At 41.9% G+C, this 19,884-nt stretch overlaps 1 protein-coding gene across 8 annotated transcripts in view; it reads right to left on the bottom strand.

Moving 5' to 3' along the window:
* Positions 1-71: 71 nt before the first annotated feature.
* Positions 72-19,884, bottom strand: part of LOC115008605 (histone deacetylase 7-like) — a 44,110-nt gene continuing 24,297 nt past the window's right edge. For 4 of the 8 annotated variants that reach the window (XM_029432302.1, XM_029432303.1, XM_029432297.1 and 1 more), the window contains 16 exons: positions 18,135-18,382; positions 17,733-17,972; positions 17,086-17,287; positions 16,827-16,960; positions 16,613-16,733; positions 16,457-16,506; positions 15,036-15,143; positions 14,706-14,761; positions 13,485-13,572; positions 12,260-12,379; positions 9,641-9,738; positions 6,261-6,379; positions 5,057-5,190; positions 4,781-4,865; positions 2,582-2,729; positions 72-2,438 (listed from right to left, as the gene is read on the bottom strand). In XM_029432302.1, coding sequence (XP_029288162.1) covers positions 2,396-2,438; positions 2,582-2,729; positions 4,781-4,865; positions 5,057-5,190; positions 6,261-6,379; positions 9,641-9,738; positions 12,260-12,379; positions 13,485-13,572; positions 14,706-14,761; positions 15,036-15,143; positions 16,457-16,506; positions 16,613-16,733; positions 16,827-16,960; positions 17,086-17,287; positions 17,733-17,972; positions 18,135-18,382 — 1,994 coding nt within the window. In that variant the 3' untranslated portion in view covers positions 72-2,395. Of the gene's footprint in view, positions 2,439-2,581; positions 2,730-4,780; positions 4,866-5,051; positions 5,191-6,260; positions 6,380-9,640; positions 9,739-12,259; positions 12,380-13,484; positions 13,573-14,705; positions 14,762-15,035; positions 15,144-16,456; positions 16,507-16,612; positions 16,734-16,826; positions 16,961-17,085; positions 17,288-17,732; positions 17,973-18,134; positions 18,383-19,884 lie in introns of all 8 variants that reach the window. The other 4 variants (XR_003832310.1, XM_029432298.1, XM_029432299.1 and 1 more) reach the window with 4 other exon arrangements.

Here is a 19,884-nt window from a genome sequence, read left to right as displayed (position 1 = left end):
AAGCCGTGGTGAATTTGCCAAAATAAAGTGATTCAAGATTATATATTTATAGAAATAAATGAATGATCTTATTCAAATGTATAGAAGTTACCTTTATTTAGGTTTTGGAAACAAAAACAGTAGAAAAGACAAAGGCAGACAACAAAACAAAGTCCTTATGTACACTGTACAGAGAGTCAGTGAAGAGAAAAATAATTCATTAATTTTCCTGCAGTTTTATTAAGATCCAGTTTGTTAAGGCTACCTTCACACAGGTTGGTCAGCTTCACTTCAAGGCACACAGGCTGACAATTTGGTCTCTAAGTACGCACAGGGTTCCTTTTTTCAGATCAAATACAAAAATAAGTAATTTTCATGAATTAAGACGAAAGATAAGACATGAGATTTGTCAGGTCGCTGTCATGAATGTTCTCGTAAAACTACACAAAGCTACACTTGGACTGTCCTTCATGATATGGAGCGGAAACTCGCCGTCATTATTTTTCACATTTTCATTACATTAACAAAGACTCGGCAGGTTTTGAGTTGCGTACACAATGCAACATAAAGAAAGAAAGAAACAAAAAAAGCAAACGTACTGCACTTGAAAAAAAACAAAACGATCCATAGCACCGTCAAAATTGTGTTAGACATGCAAAGAGCACTTCAAAGACACAGAATCTGAATGTATAAATAGGTTTTCTTTTTGGAGAAATGAATTTGTTTATATATCCGTCTTGTGCTTTTGGTGCTGTTCAACTGTTTGGAGAGAAAAAAGAAACATTCACAAACTCTTCAAAGTCTTTGAAGTTCTTTAAGCCATGCCAGTCCAGGGACGGCACATTGTTCTCATAAACTTTGGTTGCGCTTAACCTGTGTCCAATTGCACTGTGTGGATATTCAACTATCTCAGTACTATTGCTCCATCTTAACTGCTAAAACTTTGTTGTTTGGTCCGGGCCGAAAAAACATCCCTGTCGTTGACGGTAAACACAGCGCTGCTAAGTCAATGACGAACGAAGGACACATTTTAAAAAGTACAGCAGGAATGCTTATCCACAGGTAGAAACACTGGTCCACTTAACAAACATTATCAAAGTTCAGATTTAAAGACCCCTCCCATCCTGAGGGCAATGTAAGTGCACTTTAAGTGTGTAATTGTCATTAAGTCTTTGGATGGTCTCGTCCAAAATGTGATCTGCATTGTCACATATACAATCATTTCTGAGTGGTCACGCTGCACTGAGGCATCATGGGTGATTTCTGTCTTTGCTGACGTGTAAAGAATCTCTTCCTCCCCTGATATCGATACTCCAAAGTCGAGAGGTATTATCTCTTCATTGTGACTAATGCCACTGATAAAAAACTACAGTATGTCTACACTTTAAGATGCACTTCATCAAAGGCTGCTTTTATCTGCTGGGGAGCATTAAACAATAACTGCAGCCATCCAGAGTCTTGCTGCATATGCTCGCCCGACAGGCCAAGAGAAAAAGCGATTTAAGAAAATATGTGGACATACAAAACAATCTGAAACATGTGTACGTCAGACTTCACTGTAGCTTCTTACTGGAATCTTAAACATCTCCGGCTGACATTCACAAAAATGTGTGCCAAAGGTCAAATGAGTGAATATTCAAAAAATAAAGTACAAAACATGAACAAACAAGTCGTTTGATTGTCAACATGGCCGAACGCTGCAGTGCAAAACGATCAGAAGCTCCCGATCTTTTTCCTTCATCGGATCTTTGTCACGTTCAGATAAATGACATCATCATAGTGGGACGCGGAGGACATGTCTGCTCTCCTTCACCGGCACGTCCTGCGGGGACGACTCCTTCCGCGCGGAGTGATTGGCTCTAGTAAGCCCGGGTGACCTTTGACCCCGCCTTCAAGGTTACACCAGTTCTTGTGGGAATCATTTACAAGGTGGATGTTTAAAGTTGCGGAGCTGTGCTTTGTCAAGTGTGTGTGTTGTCAGCTCCCAATGCTACAACAGAGCGGAGATCCTTCACTAATCCGCCTCTGGTTGTCTATCTTTTCAACTTTTTCTCATTTCAGTGAGCGATGTCCTCTTGAGAAAAAGCCTGTAGAGGCGTCATGAGAGTATGCATGTTGCTCAGGTGAATGATGTTGTCGCTCAGTGAGTGTTTGAATCAGCCAGTAGTTATGCAGGTGGAGGAGTTTTTTGTGAGGCGATGAATACAGTGGTCGAACTGAGGAGGACATCTGCTTCCAGTGATGGTCCAAATGCATAGCTCTCTGTGTGTGTGTGTGTGTGTGTGAGTGTGTGTGTGTGTGTGTGTGTATGTGTGTGTGTGAGTGTGTGTGTGTGTGTGTGTGTGTGTGTGTGTGTGTGTGTGTGTATGTGTGAGACTTGGTTGAAGGCAGCAGTCAGGAGACTCTTTTTATTTATTTATAGAGAGTCACCTTTCTCTGTCAGTTTTTCTGTCTGTCTCCTTGATGAACGAGAGAAAGAGAAAGATTGTAAGATACATAAACTTCAGTATTGTAACGTTGCTAGATATATAGATAGATACTTTATTTATCCCGAGGGAAATTTATGGCAGAAAAGCAGAAGATATGAAATGTCAGTCCCTACTTGTCAGAGGCGATAGCTCCCATTGACAGCGAGGCGATGGCGCTGACGGCCTCGCTGTCCGAGTCCCGTCTCAGCCGCCGTCTCTGCGCGTGCAGGTAGGACAGATCCATTGTAGCGGCCGAGTCCTTCACACTCTGCCAGTACTCACCTGCAGGAAGCAAGGAGAGGAAAAAGAGGGAGAGGAGCCGAAAGAGAGAAAGATTAATGGCCTCAGTTTTCCGCATTCCAGTGTTGTTTTCATTCAGACTGGTTCCTTGAGGGAAAGTGCCTGCACTGCATTATTAAAAAAGCAGTACTTGGTGTTTGATCCACCAGTTGTAGCTGTTTGATCTGAATATAAGCATTGACCGTCATATAAACAGCCCCTGGTCTAAATATCCAGGTTGATCATTTCTGAAATGTAAACTCAAAGTCAATCTGTTCATTCAGGCTCTGCAGGCTCGAGTTCTGCGACGCACAGTTGAAGTAAAATCAATCAGTGTTTGCAAACGCGTCTATGAGCGTGTGCATGTGTGTGTGTGTTCTGGCTATGCATGCAAATAGCATATATTTCACCCCGGGCCTAAATTATGGGCTTAACATTCTTGTGGCTTTGCAAATATTTTTAATTAATCTAATTTGGTTGGGATAACATTTGTGTGCAATCAGGAGGGGATGTTGCGAAGGTCGTGTGCCAGAGAAGTGTTTGAAGATAATTGGAGCCAGGGCGGCCGTGTGTGTGTGTGTGCGTCTGTCTGTGTGTGGGACGGCTGGAGGGAGGGATGGGAGACAGGGATGTTAAGGAGGAGAGGTGGCCAGAGAGTAGGAGGGATGAGGAGACTGAGAGAGGAAAAAAAAGATGCTGAACACTTTGTAGAAATGGAAACTGAATTATTTTCGGTTAATTGTAACTAATGGAATCATAAAACAAGAAAAGTGGATCGAGAATTGAAAATATTCCCCAAGCTTGTGAAATATTCAATCTCGGCTCACAATAGTAGCAGAAGCAAAGTTGCAAAGCAGAAGTTTTCATGTCGGATACAAAATGTAAAAGTTTAAACGTTTACTGTAAAATGTAATATAATTTGTAGCTTATTGGCTCCTCTGTTGCTCTTCTTGAGCTCTATGTCAATTGTGGCTCTATTAATAGAAATGGACTTGACTTGAAATCCTCCCACGTATAAGGCGGTGAACATGGTGGTCAGACTATTATCTGGTGCAACAGTAACAGGTGGATTTCCAAATTCCAATACTTGCAAACAACTAGTAGAACTACTAGAAGAACAAAGGATCAGCACCAGTGAAATATGGGAGGTCTTTGACCCCACAATCAACACTATGGGGCCCACGAAGACATAAAAATCGAGTTCTTGCTGGGACTCAAGATTAGCATATTATTCTATATTTGTCGTAAAACTGATTTCCATGTTTGAATATTTAAAGGTGAGAAGCAGCACAGAAAATGTGACCGACAGGGAAAATGCTGTGAGTGTAGCCTGTGCTGCTGCAGTAATTATCTGGTAAACATAATGTATGCCTTATGTCCTTAAACAGCCCTTATATTTAGAGACAAAAGAATTAAAACATGGTGTTTGGAGATGTAACAGTCAAACGGCTCGCCGCACACAAGGTCTGTTAACAGTAAAATCCCGGTGTCCTGTCGGAAGATTTAAATGACTAATGCAGGTCTCCAGTCCACGCTGTGCCTCATGTTACGCATGGCTTAGCTTCTGGAGAGAGTGATGGTCTGCTCAGGTGGAAACACAAGTGAAAATTATTTACTGAAAACGTGGAGGGCGTTTCAGCCTGTGCAATCTGCACATGTAACATGTTTTTTGCATATACTGCCCAGCAAGCCAGCTCAGAGCGTATTTGGAAGCCTACTGTTCAGGTTGTGAGTCTTAACGTGTCAGGCCCGGTCAGGTCTGGAATTGATTTAGCGATAATTTGAAGGTAGCGGGTCGGTTCCAATGCTGAGCTTTGCAGGTGAGCGGCAGGTTCGCAAAACTGGAAACATGCTGGACTTGTTAATTTTTTTTCACTCCATTGGTCTATATGCATATAGGATGTAAAGTTGTGTGTGTTAATATGTGGCTGATTTCTTTGTTGATGCACCCAAGACTCATCATAACAGAAAACACTCAAATGTGTATGTATTTTTCAAAGTGCTGCTGCTGTAGATTCTACAGGATGTGTTGTGTGGAGGTGTCCAGTTCTCACCCTGAAACTGGATGACTCTCTGCAGCGACTGTACAGCATTTTCACAAGGCTTCTGGTCCAACACGGACTGGGACAGAGGCTCCACCTGGGACATGACAGAGTAAGTGGTTAGAGGATGGAACACACTGTGTATCTCTACAGAAACACACACACACACACACACACACACACACACACACACACACACACACACACACACACACACACACACACACACACACACACACACACACACACACACACACACACACACACACACACACACACACACCTCACCTCCATGCCCAGCAAGGCACTGACGCAGGCTTCAGAGGCATCACAGATGGCCTTGAGGTCATGTCCCCCCTCCAGAGCCAGGACCACCCGACCCCCGGCCAGTGACATTAGCTGACGGGTCAGGAAGCCAAAACCTGGTAGACACACATCCACAGGTTGAGTCAGATCCTGACTGATCAGGGATTTGTCCCCAGATATTGTTTAACGAGATTAAAACATTAATTTGTTCAGTGTTGGCAAAGGTTTGTCGTAATCCACGCCAGCCTCAAAATTGCTGTGAATGTTTCCATGCTGGTGTCACCATCATGAGTTCAGAGCTCAGCTCCCTGCAGTGTAGATGCAACTCATTGCTATTCAGATCATTTACAATCTACACGTGTGATTCTACATTCTTTCTCAAATTAGTGAAAAAAACAACAACTTAAATTTCTCTACAAAGTTGCACTCAGGAAGTTTTGGAATGTTTCTGTCACATCTAAACTTAAGCCTGTTCAGCTGTGTGAGTGTTTATCCCTGAAAACAGTGGAACTGTGTGGAATGAACAACCTTTATGATTCTACAATTTGTCCCAAAACTTAGTTGGGAGTATTCTAGTAACACAATCTGGCTCAGTATCTGTGCATTCAAAATAGGGATATTAAAATAAAACTTTTAACTCTAAACAGAAGTAAAACTACAGACCATCTTGCGATGGAATCACATCAGCCTGCAACGCAAAATCGGGCCAGGGGTGTAAACTGGGAGGGCCAATGGCCCCCCCGTCTCCCTTGCTCAGACCAAACCCATCTTCCAACTCAGCCTTCATTTTGATCTCAACTACACATCTGTATCGTGACTGCCTCTTGCACGGTTGTGACGCTGGTGCGGTCACAAAATCTATCCGCAGAATTATAAACACCGGGAAAAGTACTCACAACCTCCTCTGTGGTAGTTCCCACTACAGTAGGTGTCTCCAGGACACACACACACTGTGTTGTTTCACAACGTGAAAACAATACCAGCGTTACTGTCTCGGCTGGTAATAAAAACAAAAGCAGGTTCATATGAGGCAGAGGTCAACCAGGAAACTAACACTCGCTTTCACCAACACCAGAGAAATCATTATCAGATGGCACTTTGTGCGATGTTAACGCATATTAATATCTATGTCCATGTCTGTGTGTGAGAGTATGTTAATGTGAACAAGGGGCTGATTGAGGCTTACACTTGGCTGTGACCTTGTAGCCTCCCAGTGATGACAAATGTCCTTCGACAGCATCAAAGCCAGCGGACACCAGCACCACATCAGGGGAAAACTCGTGGGCAATGGGCATCACCACAGTTCTGAGGAGGAGGAGAGGAAGCAACATGCTGTGAACCAAATACTGCATCGTATCATACATTCATTCAAGCCCTGTGGGCTGGCTGAAATTAGATAGTACTATTAAAAAAGTCATGTTTTCAACAGGTGTTCATAGTTTGTAAAAAGAAAACGAGAACTTTGAACAGTGAACAGTGAATACGATTTAATAATGTGAGAGAGGAAGTCATTGAGGGATTGATTTAACATCAGAACAGACACAAACAGATTAGTTATTGTAATGAACAGAATACAAAAACAAACATCAAACTGGAATCACTGCATGGACGGTGATTCATTTGCGACTGGAACACTTGTACAGTGAAATCAATTTTTCAAACATTTACTTCATTGCAAACTCCAGCCATTTAAAAATGATGAAAGATTAATTATCAAAGGCCGTTTTCCAAGCGCTTGATCTCTGTTCTCGATTCACTCCTGGTAAGTGGCCAACACTAGAAGGTGGGGTAACTCCCAGGTGTGAATGTGTGCAACTGTTTAAATGTGAAGCAGAGCACTGCTGAAAAAAGAAAAAAAAAGCATGAGCGCTCTGCAAAACTTTCCTGGATATATAAAGATCAAAAAGACGGTTGGAGCAAAGCAAATTTAGGCAGGTGGTGAAAACTTTCTGTTTTTGCGAGTGACACAAGCAGATAAAAATGAGACCCTTGACATATCTGGACTGAGACGCCCACATACTGTTTGCTCTACTCAGGGGAGACCACTTTCCTCGCCTCTATGCTCGCCTCCTTACTTCCTCTCGTCTCCCGCTGCCAGTTATTTAGCAAGAGCGCACGGCCCATGCCGCGTTTGATTCTCTCTCGCTCTCTCTCTCCCTCTCTCTCTCTCTCTCTCTCAGCGGCAGTTCAAAGGCGTTTGTGTGCGTCTGGTTCCTATTAGGAGCTCGTCCCTCTTCTCACGTCACTGACAGCCAGCCATCTGGGATCCATTGGGCCTAATTACACCGCCTTTGGATTCCCTAACAATGCACCCCCCACTTCTTCTCCTCTCTTCTGCTCTCCTCTCTTCCATAGTTTGTCATTCATCAGTAGTCACCTAAAAATGCATATGAAAATATGTGCATGCATGCATCCATACATGCTATGCACAAGCCAAAATATATACATTACTTATGCTCTTCCTTTGAGTCTGGATGTTACGTGTGTGTGTGCAGTGCTACCGGTGATTAGACCTAAAATTCTGACCACCTTAGTAATCGTCCACACATAGACACACACTACGTCATGACACTTAATCTCAACGCAGCTGAGCTTTCTCTTGATTGTACTAGAGTCCCACCGCCACTTTTCGACCACAATATTTCCCCTGTCACTAACACACACACCCAAAAACAGAGACACACATCATCAACAACCGCCAGTTTTCTGTTCCATCCTAAAGAGAAAACACACAGTCTGGAACATCCCGTCGTCTAAATCATGTATTCAAATTGAATTACAGAACTGGCACCGAACTGGATGCTTAATTGCATAAACATGGATTCATGATGCATTAAATTTTGTCTGTATATCGTGTTATGCATTTAGTTGCACCAGTGAATCTACAGAGTGGTGGCAAAGCCCACTGAAAATCCACGGAAATCCCTCCTGTGCCGTTTCACGTGTTTTACTTTTTAATAATCTTTATTATCTTGCTGCAAATCACATTTTTATTATTATTATGGAATTTGTTGCCTTAATTAGATAGTTGACACTGGCAGTAAAGGAGATGCAACAAAGGTCTTTGGGCGGATATGCGCCCCGGACATCACAGCTTCATGGTATGTGCCTCAAACCACTGGACCACCGGGACACTCCTTCTCCACAGAGCTTTGATACGGGGCAAAGTTTCTCGGAGTAACACACAATACGGTACAGTACTGCAGTGTGGTTAACTGAGGAAGTTTTACACATGAAAACACTTGCCATTTCCCAAACTAGATGAAAAATACCAAAACCAGACGGCTGCTCAGGAAAAGACCAGTTGTTTCTTAATTAGCATCCAGAGCTCCAGTAAACACTGGACTTAGTGTTTCCGAGCCTGCCTATTGGCTCTTTGGATTTTTTTACCAGTATGGGTTAGCTCATTAGCATCTTTCCTTTGACGAGGGGCCCACCCACTGTGCCTGCTGCATGCAGAACTGTGTAGAGCTCGCATAATGTTTAATCATCTGGTGGCGAGCCAGTTTGTTACAGTGGGGAGTGGAACCATGAAGTATATTCATTCAGGAAAAATTAAATGAAAATTGTGGTGAGAGAAAAGGTTAGTCTTGCTAACACATCCGTGTATGGTTTTGTTTTTAGCTCAACGATCAATGGAAAGCTGTGGCTTATATCACCGCAGAAAAACATATCCATGTTTTGCCCATTTAATACAGAGTGTGTAGACATCGATTGCTGCCAACCATTTTTCTGAGGAAATCAGGAATCAGATTTGAAACCATCTTGAGATACAACAGGTAATCCATCATAGTGAACAAGATCCAACATTACAGTGTAGTTGCATGAAAATAAACTTGTACAAGTATGTCTCACAGGTGTTGCATCCCAGTGGGCTTCAACCAGGAGGAGTAAAAGAATGTCTTATTGTTTGTCCTCCTGGCCCACACACTTGCAACACACTTTCCTGTTCCTCATCAAAATAATATGCTTTCTGCCTTTTCTTGACCTGGTCGCTTTCTGCTATTCTTTCATTGTATATCTGGTGTTTTTAATTAGCTAAACTAGCAAACCAACACGACGATACTTCACTGACAGCAGACCCGAGGTCATGTTTATTTTGTCCTGTGTCAAATGTCCTTGTTCATTTGTATCATATTTTCTTTTTCAGTCAAGTTTTAGTTGACTAAAAGTCTGGGCATTTTAGTCTTAACTTAAGATAAAGATGGAACTATTTTAGCAAAGCTTTAGTAAATAAAAACTGTTGACATTTTATTGTTTTTTAGTCATCAGATTACATTGAATCCCAAGCTCTGTGGTTGTTATTGTTAACTTTACCTTATGTGAGTCAGTTACTCCTGACTGTGCTCATTGTGTACGAAACAGAGCTGCTGCACTGAAGAAATTAAACAACAGTTATTTTATTATACTATATTAAAGAGATATTTTGGTTCTATCTTACTATGTTATGCTTTTGTAAAGGGTCGACAGACTTTAATGTATGCAAGTATATTTAAGGTACAGACCTTTCATTTTAGAAGAAAGAAATATGATGGCTAACAGAGACGTGTCGAGGTCGTTCTTTACCTGAAGGCAGCCAGGTACTCGGCGTCACCCATGGGAGGGTTCAAACCCCCCGTCCATCCTACGTTCACATTGAAGCCCTCGCCTGCACCTGCACCCACCTGGATGGAGGGAGAGAGAGAGGGAAGAGAGAAACCAAGAGAGAGAAAGAGTCTTTGTGAATGTCAAGAAAATTAATGAGTCCCAGTGAAAGTTGAGAAACTGTGTGACGATGACAGATTTGTGTCAAATGTTCACAAAATAAGCACGGGCTGTTCCAGAACCGTCAATTGTCCCAATCCAGGAAAAGAGACTCTGAATTTCTTGAGGGCAACACCAGGGAGTGATTATGATTCTTAAATTAAAGACGGATGGCTATTAATTCAGCACCCCTGTCCCTCCATTTTGATTTTGATACAATTTGTCAAGTGGCTTCTAAATCACTCCGAGCCACAACAGAGCTACACCCGTTTATGATTCCCCGGCTTTAGGTTATAGCTATACTGGATAGCAATACTTCACATTTGGAAAATTGCTGCCTGATCTTGTAAAACGTTTCATTTATATATTGAAAATATATTATTTGTTTATAACTGGAAGAACTATGTATTCTGTATGTAGACATTTAGTAGGTTTGGTATGTACGACATGTCAAATAAAACAAGTATTACTCCACACTACTCATTTACATTTTATGACGTACTGCAAATGATTTTAGTGGATTTTATTTGCTGTATTGAGATTGACGTGTACTCCCAAAATGCCAGAGTGGATGGAGGGTCTCTCAGTTTGACCTCACATATTTGGGGCAGAGAGTGAACTGAGGCCCGAGTCTTGGAAAGAAGGTTTAAAAGATTCCTGCTTTTCTCTTTGTAGTCCTGCTAGCAGCCATTTAGCTGTTCTCAAAGCCCTTCACCATCAGTCAATGTGTCAGTTTGAGGGCAGGATGAGGAGGGTGATTGACATACTCTTGGCAACAAGGCGTGGTAATTTCCTTTGTGTGTGTGTGTGTGTGTATAAATCTGTGTGTGTGTGTATAAATCTGTGTGTGTGTGTATGGGTGTGAGAGGATGTTTGAAAGAATGCTGATGAGCATCGCAGAGCGTCTGTCTCCATTCTTCTCTCAGTGGACGGGATGTTCACAGGGCAAACTAAAAACACATGAGGCCTTCTGTCCTTTGCCAACTGGTAATGTACCCGCATGCACGCGCACGTGCACACGGACACACACACACATGGTCACGCACACATGCAACTCTCGCTATTGCTCCAAGTCTCTTGCACTCTTCTCTGTCCTCTTTCTCTCTTTTATGTTTCAAGAGTTGCTGGACTGGATTAGGCCGTCGCTGGTTCCTGTGTGGTACTCTGCACTCTCTGTTATGGCTATGACATCACACCCCTACCCCATGGTGTGTTATATACCTACACGGGGGACAGCAAGACTCCAGAGGTTTACCACACAGCTCAACAGAGGTTGAGGGGCCACTTAAGGCAAAGCCACATCCAAGCCAGCAGAGCGTTTTATGTACCGTTCCTCATCGGGGGATTTTATGGGAAAACATTGACTATTTTATCCTCATTATTGTGGGGGAGGATGGGAGAGCAAGAGGAGGGGATGTGAGGGAATGAATGGGTAGTGAATGCCACCGTGGGTTGGGGTCAATTCATCTGACTGGGGATAGTCATCACACTTGGTTTCTGGTAAGACCGCAGGCAGAATTCATAGGCATCTCAATTTCCTGTATGCAAACATAGGCATGCAATTCGACTGTACACATCCTGTTGTGAAGTTCTTACATCCAGAGCCCTGAAGTTTCTGAAATAAACTAGAACTAGGAAAATAAACCTGCAGCATTTACACAAAATCAAAGTGTGACGGGCTTTCGAGGCGAATTGACTGGATGAACACATTTGTAGCATTTGGAAAATGCATGTTGAATGAGTAAAAAAAGTAGCAAGAATGACAGAAGACAAACGCAAGTGAGCTAATATGAGTTATTTAAGCTGGAAAAACACTGAACAGAAATTTTGAAAGATGTCGAAAAGACATTTTCCGAATAAACTTGAAGACAAGCACATTGTGTTCAGATTTAATTACAGGATCACATTGCTGAGATTCCCGTGGTATAAGTAAAATATGTTTGATCTAATAGCGACAGCTCCGGCTGGTCTGAGGCCCAACTGTAGGAAACAAACCTAAACCCCTATACACAGCAAGATACCATACTTACTTGTCCCTATTTTTCATGTGCAGTGCAAACTCTGTCATCATGACCAAATTGAGGTTATAATTTGGGTTTTAAATAATGAGATTTACTGTTTACAATCATTCTTCCTGTTTGATGAGTGTATGCTACAACACAAGGCTCACTGGAATCACATCATTACCAAATAGTTCTATGCCAACACATCTATCTTCACATGAGTGGTATTATTATGAATTCTGTATTCTGAGAAGTCAAAGCAAAATAATCCAGTGTACAAAGAGGACCTGTGTTGTGTAAGCATAAATGTTTCTCATGTGTTGCTCTTTTGTTCTATTGTTTTCACAAGGTACAAACAAACACTCACAAACACCCAACGGTCACCATGACAGCACAAACAAAGCAGTAAAACACAGCACCGCTATGAAAGACGACCTACCTCGCTGGGATGTCCACTACCAGGAAAGAAGTTGCCGTTGTCATAGCGATGGAGCGAGATGTACAGCACGCTCGGGTCATTATAGAAGGCCTCCTGGGTGCCGTTGCCATGGTGAACATCCTGGACATTGTTGGACAGGTTAGGAAGTTGCAGCGCAGGTATTTTTTTTACATTTAAAGCTCGTGTTGAACATTTTTGACTAAAGCTTTTTTAAAGCAAACTTGACTGTAGTGAAATTGTTGTTTTTGAAAGACTAAACGCCAACAAATATGGATTGAAGCAGAATATTTAGTTGGAGAAAAACATGTTGTGAATTTTGGAAATGATTACATCTGTCTTTTTTCAATACATTTTGACTTTTGGACGCTCTGGAGTTATTGGAAATGTTTGGATCAGACGAGTCTTCTACAAATAGTATGATACTAATAATATTAGTGCAGGAAACCTAATACCTTTTTGCAACTGTGCAAAAATACCATGTTTAAACAGAATGAATAGACATGCAAAAATAATAATAATCATGATAATAATAATAATAATAATAATAATTGCGCAGCAGCAATACAATTTTGATTTAGAACTTCAAGGCTTTGAACTGTCGGGTGCAGCCCCAATGGAGTCACATATTTGTCCAAAACAATCGTAACGATCGCAAATCACAAAAGAGAACTTCATTGTCTATTTTCCCATAATGAATAATACACGTAAAACATATGATCCAAAATCCAGAGCTGGGTCTGTAAAAACTTTCCTTGTCAACAGAAAACGTGTTTCAATCTTAAAAGCTTTTTTGATAAAGCAGGTAGTAATTAATGTTTGATGTAGTAATCTGTCAGAGAGCGCAGTGTGTGTAAAGACATGGTACAGGCTCATATACACACACATGGCGAACAGAGACAACCACCTGGCTGCAGATCAATATCGGCATGTGTGTGTGTGTGTGTGTGTGTGTGTGTGTGTGTGTGTGTGTGTGTGTGTGTGTGCGTGTGTGTGTTTGTGTACGTCTACTCAAAGCATACGTGACAGTTCCGATCTCACATGGAGACCAGAGATAACAGTTCCTTAATGAAATGGGTGATAAATAGAAGTGCTACTGTAGAGCGCTGCTCTGCTTCTGGGACCTTGTTTGTGCCCGCGATACTTTTGTGTGCTTGTGCGTGTTTTCGTCTGTTTATTCTTATCCATGTGGGGACCAGTGATGCTGGTCATGCGGTGGGGTCCTCACCCAGTCCACGATGAGGATCTTGCTGACGTTGAGTTTGTGTTGGAGCTGCTTGGCAGCGATGGCCACAGAGTTGAAGAAACAGAAGCCCCTGTGGACAAAGAGACAGGAGAAGAGAGGCAGCCACATGTTTTTATCAGGACATCTTCAGCAAATTAATATCATAGCATCACCATATGGACCTTAGGAACCTTTAAGACATGTCCATGTGGCATCATGTGGTGGCTCTTCAGTCCAGGTTCTTACAATCCCAGCATTGAATCTAATGTAGAGGGAAACTACTTCCAGGCAAATATTTACTGCAAATATTGGAGAAATGAGGATGTTTAATTTCAAGTTGCTTTGTATTTCATCTTTCACTGCTGACAAACTAAAATGGCTTTTCAGATGAGAACATTATGCTGAGTCTAAAAGCTCCTGAGAAATGCAGAACCCACATGTTTTGTGACAAACAGAAAACCAAGCTTATCATAAAATTCACTTCACAGATGATAGCATAGTGTGAATTGCTGGCAGGATCTGCGAGATGATTTCAGAGAGATGAACTGACAACTTGGCGCAGCAGTTTCATCAACACTCACTGTCTACAGTAAAGGTATGCAAAAAAAAAGTGTTGATGTATTAAAAACAATGGAGGAATGTTGGAAGTAGCAGTGTCAGCATGGGTCGTAAACTGTGAGTGCCTTTGTGTGCGTGTGTGTTTGTGGACGGTATATCATATATGCTGTCCAAATCTGCTCATCAAGAAAAGTCATTATCATCGCATAAATAACCAGTGACAAGCACTGCTGAGCACACACACAGTCCCAGCTGAATGTGGTTACTTGGCTAATGCCTCCTATCAAAGACGGACACAAATCCATGCACACGAAGACACACACACATACAATGCACGCACACACACATACACGGTTTCTTTTGAGGTGCTTTGCTCTGTGTCTTGAAAGTTTAAAAGAAACTGAGTGGAGGAGGTAGATCGCCTTGGGCATCAGTCAGGTAGCACACATCACACAAACTCAGATACACACACATTAAGACAGAGAGACATAGGCTCTCTTTCTCTCTCACTCTCTCTCTTGCTCAGAAGTGTAGCTGATCTGTAATAAATCCTTTGAAACACTTTGTAGAGACCTCCTGGCTCCTGGTATGTATGTGTGTGTGTGTGTGTGTGTGTGTGTGTGTGTGTGTGTGTGTGTGTGTGTGTGTGTGTGCTGCTGTACTTACAGAGGGGAGGAGTGGTTTGCATGGTGTCCAGGAGGCCTTACAACAGCAAAGCCATTCTGTGAGAGGAAAGCAAAAACTTTAACAACTTTCTGCTTTCAGGAGTCAGCCGTCACAGTTCACATCTTTAAGCTTACAACCTGGATAAATGATATGTTGTACTAATATGTCCATTGCAGGCAACAGCTATCTACATTAGGGGAGTTTCTAAAGTGATACTAAAGTCTATATATAAAGGTTGTTTACGCAACAATCTGTTACACTGCATCTCCCATATTCCAGAGAGAAAACACATAACATTTGCTGATAAGGTATTTGATAACAAAGACACACCTTCAGCTCTCCTTGTGCCACCTTCAGTGCCAGGTCTGTGACACATCCTGCAGCAATACGGGAAGCTACTGACGTGTGAAGCTCATTCCAGATTGTATCGATGTCAACCTGTCAGTACAAAGGTGACAAAACACGCAAAGTCAGTTAAAAAGTCAGCCACAGATTAAAACAATTCAAAGACTTCTGTAAAAGAAATAATGAATTTGTGATTTTTTCAGAATCATCAAAACTGAACTCAATCTCAACGGATTCAACAAGATTTAATAAAATCCAGTCAGACCAGTTTGCAGAATTCTACCTGACAGTGCCACTTGAAATCGTCAGTCAGCAGGTTAAACCACATTTCATTAAATCCAGGTGTTGTCTGCCAATAAGGAGTCTGCACATGATGATATCATCAAACTAACTGAAGTTTACTTTTGACTGCACTTCCTTAAGTTTGAGACGATAAATGACATAAATAATTGTGCTTACAATGCAGTTTATTCTTGTAGTGTATTGAAAATAATAAATAATGTGTGACGGTGGACCTTCGTCTTCTTCTGTGGATGCTAACAATAGCCAAGCGACTTATTTCTTTCTCCACATCCACTTTCTCTTTGTTATTCTCTCTATAAACCCCGTCTTGTGTTTCAACGTTACTCCATGTTTCAAAACTCACATTGGTGGTGTGCCGCGGTGGAACAATGAAATCAGAGGAATTTCTTTTATCACAAACTTTGCCATCTTGTTCCAATCACCCCTCTTCACCAGAGCAGCCAAGGTCCGGAAATCCAGGCAGATCAGTCGTCTTATCAACTAACACCCAGCCCCCTTCTTCTTTTCCTACTCTCCTCTCCTACTCTCTTATCTGCCTCCTCTCTTCTCATTGTGCTTCACAACAGTCTCTGATGGCCTTTTTTATCTGTGATTCTTCTCATCAGAGGAGAAAATGTCTTTAGGTCCTTGTATATCCCCTTCATTCTACCTTCTCTGATAGTCCATTGTAACATTTAATCTGTTCTGTTCTCCTACCTTCACAATTTATCTTCTTTTTTTCTTCTGTATTCTCATTCCGTTTGCCAACAGCCATTCCCTCTAAATAAAATCCAGCTTCACTGGCACGCACCCCTCCAAGCTACAGTCTCTATGTGTACCCTCTTTCTTCCCTTTTTCCTCTATCTCACCTTTGTCCAGCCTTTGATTTCTGATTGGTTTTCAAAGTTATCTTAGCCAAAAACAATAGTATTAGCAATTTGTACTATTATTAGTTTAATTGTGTAATGAGGCATAATCAGCCATGTAATGTTTGCTGTACGCAATTAGATAAGTGGCAGGATTCCCACATGACTTGTAGTTTTAAAGGGGTCTACTGATGTGTGTGCGTGTTCCAGTGAGTGAGTGTGTTTGTGTGTGTGCGCATAAGGGTGTGTGGCACTCACCCCAACTCCTCCACATGGTAACATCACAAAAATCCGTTCAGATAAAATTCCTGCAGAAGATTATTTCTGTCATTCAACTGTCATTGATGTTTATATTATTACTATCATTACAGTATTATTATTTTATTTTTTCATTATTATTATAATTAATTTTACCAGCCAGCTTACGGTTGTCCAGCTTGAGGCGGTTGAGTGGGTTGGTGCCGAAAAGAAGAACATGTTTCTCTGAATGGACTGACTGCAGCTCTTCTAGAGTGGCCTTCCTACTGGGAATGCGCTACATACACACACAGATACAAATATATATATAGTGCATATGATACTGACTGGAGGTATTGATCTGTAGGTACATGTAGTGTGTGTGTCATACCTCACACTGGCTTCTGAGACCTCTTTCATGCAGTCTGGACCAGATGCTCTGGACCCTCCCAGCATGCTCAGGGTGGCGACTGTTGTCTCCACAGGTACACTGGTGCTTCTGCATCTGAGCATCATAAACCAGACCTAGATACACACACGCAAACGCACGTCTTAACCTTGAGCGTACATGAATTGGTACCTAAAATACGTCAACAGGTATTAGAATTTCCGGCTTCTTCTTTTTCCTGTTTAAAAAAAGCATCCCTCACCTGTGGTGAAGCGTAGCTGGACATCTGCAATAGGGCTGGACAGTGACAGGGAAGGTTTGGTTATGGGCGGATGTGAATGTGAAGGAGGCAGGGAGGTGGAGGTTGGGGAGGACTGGGTCCGACCCAGAGGCTGGTGAGGCCAAATTAGGGCAGGCACACCTAGGGAGTCTTGCTGGAGACCTGATCTGAGGATCACCTGCCTCTGTGGGTGACGGGGAGAACAGGGAATGAAGGAGCATTAAACATCAGCCGCAGTGCATGGCAAAGACTGGAGTATATCGAATGCCTCTCTCCAGTACATTGCAAATACTCATTATTTAGTCAGTTAAATACTGCTTGTCTAGAACAAGCAACTGATAAAGAAAATACAGCATTGCCAAGCATGGTTCCACAATACTGTAACTCTCCCACTCTTCATCTTGTAAATAAAGCTACAGCGCCCTCTGAAGTCCAAAACGTGCTTCAAACAAGTAAATTCATGTATATAAGCACTAGGGATGCACATTTTAAACTATTTATTCTTTCCTTTGTCATGAGTCAAAAGAAAAAATATTATTATTATTATTGTTTATTTATTTTTTAAAGAAAAGGTAAAACATCATCCCCCTGATCTGCAAGTCTGAGCGGATACGAGTTTGTATCTGTACCTGGCTGAGTGAATGTGAGGGCTCGATCAAGCTGTCCCTTGAGGAGGTAGTGGACTCTGTGTCGTAAACTGAGTCTGTGCTGGCAGTGCTCTGTCTCCTGCGGTAGCCCTCCTCACACATGGAGCCAGGTTCTGAATCGCACACGGACCCGGGCCCCGAACCTGATCCTGATCCAATCTCCTCCAGGTCCATGTCCTCCGATGGGATCTGTGTCAGACGAGGCTTCTCAATGGACGTCAGCTAATATAAGGTATAGGTTTTACAGTGTTAACCAGTCTTAAGGTTGCTAGTGCTTTCTTTAACATGCATGTGTGTTCAACTGATAATAACACATTATTTCTGTATCTAGTCCTATTAAAGAAAGTATGCAACATGTATGTGTCCATGCCTGTCTCCTCTCACCTTGCTCAGGTGCGCATTATGCTTGAACCTCTCCAGCCCACTCCTGTAGTAATGCTGGGTCAGCTGGTGCTGAATGTGTGCATGACGGCTGGCATGTAGACTGTGTAGGGGTGAGTGGCTGTAGGGCGGAGGCTCTGAGCGTGTTCGCTCCAGGGGTTTTTTGGAGGGCAAGGTAACTACGCCTTCTCTTCTGGTGGGGGAAGACAGGTGAGGCTGCAGCTGAAGAGCAATGGAGTTCAAACCATGAACTGTAGAGAGGAGGAGAAGAACAGGTTTAAAGATGGTGACTAAAGATGACAGGTGGCAGACAGAACAAGAGTAGGCAGAGGACAGTGCAGAAGTGCAGAATATAATATACTATAGCTATATTTCATGTTCAAAGTAAGAATACAAATGGAAACAGGCCTTGATGATGATGTTGTTGGAATTTACAGGATATTTCTGTGCTGTTGTTTGTGAAACTGCATCACTGTCAAGTGCCAAGCAGAGGGCGCTCTTATGCTGTATATTATATTATTCAGGCATAAGAAATGAAGCACAAGACAGAAGACATCCTTAATCCTAAATTCTCTGATTTAAAATGGAAAGACAATTTTCACAGCAGACGTTTTGACTTATTTTAGAGTGCAGGTGTTATCGACGTTATTACTTACACCTTTTCCTGCTAAGGCAAGTAAAAATGTCTGCCGAGAAAGTTCAATTATGAGTTTAGTTGATGGTTTCTATACAGACTTTTTGTTGTAACAGAACTTAAATGAAGGAAAGGTGAAACAGCACGAGGAAAATACAAAAATAAGTGTACACACATTTGGTGATGCTGCTCTTACAGATACAGATAAGCAATTGAACATTGAACCACCACAAATGCAAAATATATTTCTTTGAATATTTACATCACATCAGACAGCAAAATAAAAGCTTTTACACTTCATAATAGTGTCCCTTGATCTTTTAAGGTGAAGTACCACCACGCTCCCCACTAGTTCCTGTGTACATGTACTACGTTTGACGTTCGTAAAATCATCAACAGCAAGGTCCAGGGATTTTATGTTTTTCACTTACGTATGTAAGACGTTCATGACATCTGCCTTATTAGAAACGATCTCTTTGATCTACTGTGATCAAAGAGATCTACCTCATTTGTACATCCCTTTGGACAAAAGTGTCTGCCAAGTGAATCAATATTAATGTCAATTTAATCGTCCACATTGTTGTTGTCTTTATACAGTACCGCAAGAAATGCATTGCATGCCTGTTTTCTTCTAGAACAAAGAAAGAATAAAATCATTTAAGTGACACGCCTTTAAACTGAGGAACTCAGATCATACCAGGTTTTTATGTATGGTACACCCCAAAAAGAGGGAGGTACCAGGCTCCTTCATCTAGTGATGGGGCCGTCGCTAAGATGCCGTGCATGAACTTTGTATAGTTTTATGTTGAAGTTTGCTTGCAGATTTTGTCTGTGTAACTGTAATGGTGTTGCAAATGTAAATGTAGTGCTTTTACAGGAGTGTCTGTTGACACACACACACACACACACACACACACACACACACACACACACACACACACACACACACCCTGAATGTCATCTTTTTATTGTTTTTCTTTAATGGATATTTCCGTCCATATTTCACAAGACTGTACTTGTATAACCAGAGTGACAACAAACACCTTGAATCTTGTCCGATCTTCCATCGAAGGTGGCATGTACTAAATACACATCCTTCTGTGTTGTCACTTTCATGTC

Source organism: Cottoperca gobio, chromosome 5, assembly GCF_900634415.1.
Source record: "Cottoperca gobio chromosome 5, fCotGob3.1, whole genome shotgun sequence".
Lineage (NCBI taxonomy): Eukaryota > Metazoa > Chordata > Actinopteri > Perciformes > Bovichtidae > Cottoperca > Cottoperca gobio.
Note: the sequence above shows the minus strand (reverse complement) of the source record. Positions and strands in the feature narration are given on the sequence as shown.